Raw genomic sequence first — 5,825 nt, forward strand, 5'->3', positions numbered from 1 at the left:
AAAGTTAATGTTTAACACACACCAAGAGGTCTGTGAACTGCGAACTCCTTTTCAATATTTTATAAACTTTTGACTGGCTTGCCAGATGTGAAGTTTCAATTTTCACAAATAGCGGCGGGCATGGAATGAGATACAAACATTTTAAAATTCGAATATTTCAGGCCCAAAATGAGTTTGGGCATATATATATTATATATATATATATATATATATATATATATATATATATATATATATATATGTGTATATATATATATATATATATATATATATATATATATATGTGTGTGTATATATATATATATATATATATATATATATATATAGGCCTATATATATATATATATATTTATTTATTTATTTATTTAAATATTACATATGTATATATAGGGGGGTCCAAACAATTATTTTGCCGAGGAAGGGGGGGGGGGGTGTTCTTAGCTCCGCCACTGGTCAAAATGTTTAACTAAAATCGAAAAGTTGATATCAGCAGGTTCTTAGATCTGAAGGCAAAGTCACGAGTAACTTAAGAAAGAATGCATTTCAATTACTTGACATTATATAATTGAATAATAGCGACATTTTGTGTAAAGTTGTACAATGTTTATTTGATTCTAAATCCAGATCTAGTAATAATCAGCTTTCTAGAAGCTAAGGATCCGGAAATTCCATGGTTTCAAAGTTTGACATAACACCGCCCTAAACAAGTCATTCCGGGAATTTATATTATAAATCGTCTTGAATACCACTCAATCGGGTAACTTCTAAAGTAAGACTCCTATATTATTTTTTGTCCATTTTTTAAACAGTATAGCTGTTTTTCTTTTAAATAAATTCTTATTTGTAGTTTAGGTTGTATTGAATTGGAAATGAGTTTTAGTGGGCTACAAATCTACAAATTATAATTGACTGATTGTCGCTGTGTTCCGTGTTTGTATACTTGTGTTAGAAAACAGTTTACATTTTATTTTTTCAGATGTGTACATTTGGTAAGTAGATCCGGTTATACGATTTTTTTTGTGCTGTATAATTTCTTTACAAAAATCAGCTGGTCGTTTTTTAAATTTAATTCTTGATTGAGAAAAAATACAAAAAAAAAAAAAAACAAAAAAAAACACGCATGTCATTTGTCAAGTAAAATAAATATCACTTTACCAAATGGTGATGATTTAGGATTTCTAAATATCATATATACAAAATAATTGTGTATGATATCCTGATAGCCTAATAACTTGATGTCAGGTGTAAGGTTAGAATTTGATTGATACATGGCTATGAATTTGATTCATAGATATTTGGTTAAGCTAAGGTTTGATTCTTCTTTTTAGGCTCCAGGAAAAATAAACTTCTTATCTAATAAGTAATAAGCTTTACTTTTTTATTTGTGTGTATCTACGTTACGGTATTTTAAGGAAAATTTTCTGAAATTATGGTTACTATGCCAAATCTAGAATTATTTTCTTTAAAATTTTCAAAATTTGGTAAGGTGAAATACCATTAAAATGAATGCTAAATTGAATATTTCACTATAGACAATTTAAAAAGTTCGAAAAAAAAATATTTAGAGTGTTTTTTTTTGTTATAAAAACTTATATAGCTGTTTCTATCAGAGTTAGTTAAAGAAGGATCAAAGATTATATGATTAATATACATATTATTTGTTGAATCGAGGGAAATTCACAAATGGTAGTTTTATTTTCAAGGTGGACGCCGTTTCCATGGCAACCATATGCTCAGATGAGTACCAGATGCATGTAAATTGTAAATATTTCCCCTTATGTACCCTGAATTAGATAAACACAAAAAGATAAAAAAAGGCTTATTAATTTAAAAGTTTTTCCCCGTTTTGTTGTTGTTGTTGTTTTTCGGAGCCTACCCCTTAAAATATGGTAGCAGTACCAGCGGTAGAGAGCTAGACTGCTAACCGGAAAGTCTAGAATTCGAATACGGGTTCTAGTCAGTAGACCGTCCCTGAGTCCACTCAGCTCTGATGGGTACCTAACTCACGAGAAGGCGGCTGGGCATAGTGCTGACCACACTATCTCTTCATATGCCGATGTCACATAAACAGGTGAACTCTACTTCACTTGCCCCGTAGACCGTCAGGTTTGAAAGTGAACTGTACTTACTTACTACCAGGAAATACAATCTTGACACTTTCAGCTTAACTATCGTAAGAAAAAAAACAACCTTGTACTGTTTTACTAAAGTGAAAATAAGAATGTATACAGAAAACACTGCCAGTCGTAGACTTAAATTATAATTGTCACGTCCACAGAGGCATTATTCTTTTGCCAAGTTTTTAACAGTATAGGTGTTTTTTACATAAATTCTTATTTGCAGTTAAGCTATGATGATTGTATTGAATTGAAAAGGAGTTTTAGTGGGCTACCAATTATATTTGACTGATTGTCGTTGTGTTCCGTGTTTGTATACACAATCTTGACACTAAAGGCACTGTCAGCTTATTAACTATCATAAAAAAAAAACAACCTTGTACTATTTTATTCAACTGAAAATAAAAATGTATACAGAAAACACTGCCAGTCGTAGACTTAAATTATAATTGACACATCCACAGAGGCAGGGAAAGATCTTAAATTAGACAACCTTGTACTATTTTATTAAAGTGAAAGTAAAAATGTCTACAGAAACATTGCTAGTCGTAGACTTAAATTATAATTGACACATCCACAGAGGCAGGGAAAGATCTTAAATTGGACGTGCGAGTCAAAGAGCCGAAAGAGCCATACGAGACCAAAACTCTCGTTGTATCTCTGGTGGATGCGGACGGCGATAATGCAACTGTAGGACAGGTGAGTTATCAGACCTGGATAAGCCATTAAGTAACATAAACACGAGCTTGGGGCATCAAAGGCAAGGAGGGGGTCGTTAAAACACGGCTGCGTAATCAGTGTTTCTTCCAGACTTTTTTCTCCGGGGGAGGGAGGCACTTGAAATTTTCGGTGGTGGGGGGGGGGGGGGGGCGGTAGACTTTTTTTGGGGGGCGGACACTGTTAATAAAAGTATATATTTTCTATATAAATTTCATTTCGTTCGAAGAGATGCCTGGAAGAAACTTTGTACATAATTGAGCTTATTGATAGGTTACAAAGTTTTAACATGTATTTTTGACATCCAAATTTAAAAAAAAATCCAATTAAACAAGACCTTCTGAGTAGTTTTTTATTATTTTATTTGAATTCTTTGTTTACGCTATACATTTAAGTATTTAAGTATCAAAATAGTCTTGAAATTATTATTTTTTAAATAAAATTAATTTAATGAACATACAGGGTAATTTAGCAATTATTTCAAGTAGGTTTGGAAAATAATAAAAAAACTCTGATTAAAATAGCGTACACGATTTTTAAAAGTTATCACATCTGTTTCTCTAAGTTTCGATCCTTTGAAGGCTGCTTAAAGGGCCGTACAATCTTATGTATTTAGCGCAATTTCCATACTGGAATTGCGATTATTAATTCGTTATTTCTGGATGGATGAATGAATGAATGGATGTGTGTCCGCAGCTTTACCGCAGCTTTAAGTCGTATCTCCTCCTCAACGAAGCAATATCGAGGACTAGTTCCAAAGCAAATATGTTAAGCAAGTTCCGAGGATGATTGTGGGCCAAAAAAATTCCCGGAATTCCTTCCTGGATTTCCCGGAAAAGCCAAAAAAACTCGAAAAATGCAGTTTTTGGCCCATAACCAGACCACTTAGCGACTTAAAACATTTACCAATCGATTTCTGCCATAATTTAGATCAATATTGCCGAAGAAAGTTTTCAAAAATATTCTTTCGTTCGGTCACAAAAAATTAATTAAGGAAATTGCGCTTAAATTGTTACTAGACTTTTTATTAACTTGTTTTGTATTTCACCAACTAATACTACTATATTTCAATGTTCACCAGACAAAGGAATGCATATTCCAAGAATTAGGAGTACAGGGCCCTGAGCGTTATGTAATGGTGATTGTTGAAGAAGATACGAGAAGGAGGCCAAAGGATGAGGAAGACATTATTAACTATAGGGATTTCCTGGAGAGCTGTGATTGGATAGAATTTGAGGAGACACTATGCCAGCTACGATAGTCACAAAATTAATTGTTTCATAGATCTGATCTTTTAATTATATTTTTTTTCCCGAATAAAAATATGAATTTGATGTATAGCTTGTTCATTTTATATAATTTGGCGAGGTGTGAAACGTGTGTTGCTGTAGAAAAAATATATTAAAAGATAGAGCTCTTAGACGCTGCCAACATGTAATATCTACGTGAAAGATGCCACAGCATACGAATATTAAGTGTATCCATATTTCAATTACGAGTCTAAACAAACTATTCATCCTATCTTTAACATTAGGGACATTGATACACTTTTCCACCAATGGCTTCATCCTAAATTTAATGTTAGGGAAATTAACACACTTTATCTACATTAACTTCATCCTATATTTAACTTTAGGGAAATTGACACACTTTTTCAACAATGACTTCATCCTAAATTTAACGTTAGGAAAATCGACACACTCCTCTTACTTACATTGACAGGTTTTGATCAAGGAGATACGTTACTTCCAGAATCCAAAGAGAGTCCGATACAAGTGAAAAAAACAAAAAAAATAATAAAAGAAAATAAAGCAACTACAGTCAAAGTAAGGGGATCCATCAACCAACTAGTCTATATATTGTTTTTATTTTTGGTTCCAGTTCCAGTGACCTACAATTTGGGATCAGGCTATGGTTAGCACAAGAGTAAGACAATGTTTACTTGATAGGGCTAATAAACCTAAAGTGTGGGACGAGTGGTCGGATGGAAGAGTTTACAACTGCTAACCCGAAAGTCTCGAGTTCGGGTCCCTGAGTCCACCCAGTTCTAATGGTTACATGACTCACGTTAGGGAAAATAAAGGAAGCTTGGCATAGTGCTCACCTTACTATATGCCGAGGTCGTTGAAACAGATGAACTCTACTTCATCTAAACATATGAACTCTACTTCATCTACCCCTTGCATCATGAGCACGAACGGGAAAAAGATGATGAATTCACCTAAGTAAGAATTAACCAGTTGGAGATCAAAGCGTCTAATTCTTGAGTTTCTGTGTCAACTGGGTTTTTTTTCATAGAGGGATTACTGGGTTTATCCATAAATGACGTCACGATTTTTTGACGATTTTTACCTACCCCCCCCCCACTCCCCGTCACACATTGTAACAAAAAGCCAGACCTCCCCTCCCCCCTCCCCCACAAATAACGACACACCTCAGCCTACAACCCTCTCAAAATTGAAGTTGAATTTTTCTAAAAACAGCGAAATTTTTATTTAAAATCTAGTCTGAACTCTGTCAACATAGAGTATTTTAATCAATTTCTCTTAGAACTTATTAAAACAGTTTTCTAAAACGCGAACAGTTTTCTAAAACGCGAAACACAGGCTAATATTCATTTTCTAACATTGCTTTTTTATAATGTAAAAGTGTGACGTTACACAATCTGACCCCCCTCCCCTCATCACACACCGATACAATACTACGGATCCCCCTCCTCCCCACGAGTGTGAAGTCATTTATGTGCTAGGCATTTTTGCATAAGAAAATGCAGGAGACATGTCATGGAGCCTGTTTAACAATAACTGACATTTTTATATACTGCTAAATTAATGAAATATTGTAAAAGTAAATTAACCTTGTTACAAAATCATATATGTTATAAAAACATATTTATAGCGCCACGCACATACTCGCTACATTTTAACTGAGAAGGCACCCGGGTTATTAATGGTTTGCAGTTTTATTACACTAACCTTTACAAGGGCATTT

The 5,825-nt window shown here is 33.5% G+C and overlaps 1 protein-coding gene across 1 annotated transcript; it reads left to right on the plus strand.

The window, feature by feature from the left end:
• Positions 1–767: 767 nt before the first annotated feature.
• Positions 768–4,151, plus strand: LOC131948949 (uncharacterized). The gene is made up of 3 exons (XM_059310681.1): positions 768–989; positions 2,698–2,816; positions 3,916–4,151. The coding sequence occupies exons 1-3, from the start codon at positions 977–979 to the stop codon at positions 4,093–4,095; spliced, it is 312 nt and encodes a 103-aa protein (XP_059166664.1). The 5' UTR covers positions 768–976; the 3' UTR covers positions 4,096–4,151.
• Positions 4,152–5,825: the final 1,674 nt, after the last annotated feature.

The sequence above is a fragment of the Physella acuta genome, unplaced genomic scaffold (assembly GCF_028476545.2).
Source record: "Physella acuta isolate Inbredline_101_S28 unplaced genomic scaffold, ASM2847654v3 ptg000666l, whole genome shotgun sequence".
NCBI classification, from domain to species: Eukaryota; Metazoa; Mollusca; class Gastropoda; family Physidae; genus Physella; species Physella acuta.

Coding starts and splice junctions, on each gene's coding strand:
- LOC131948949 (XM_059310681.1), top strand. Junction 2,817..3,915: donor ATAATGCAACTGTAGGACAG/GTGAGTTATCAG, acceptor AATGTTCACCAG/ACAAAGGAATGCATATTCCA.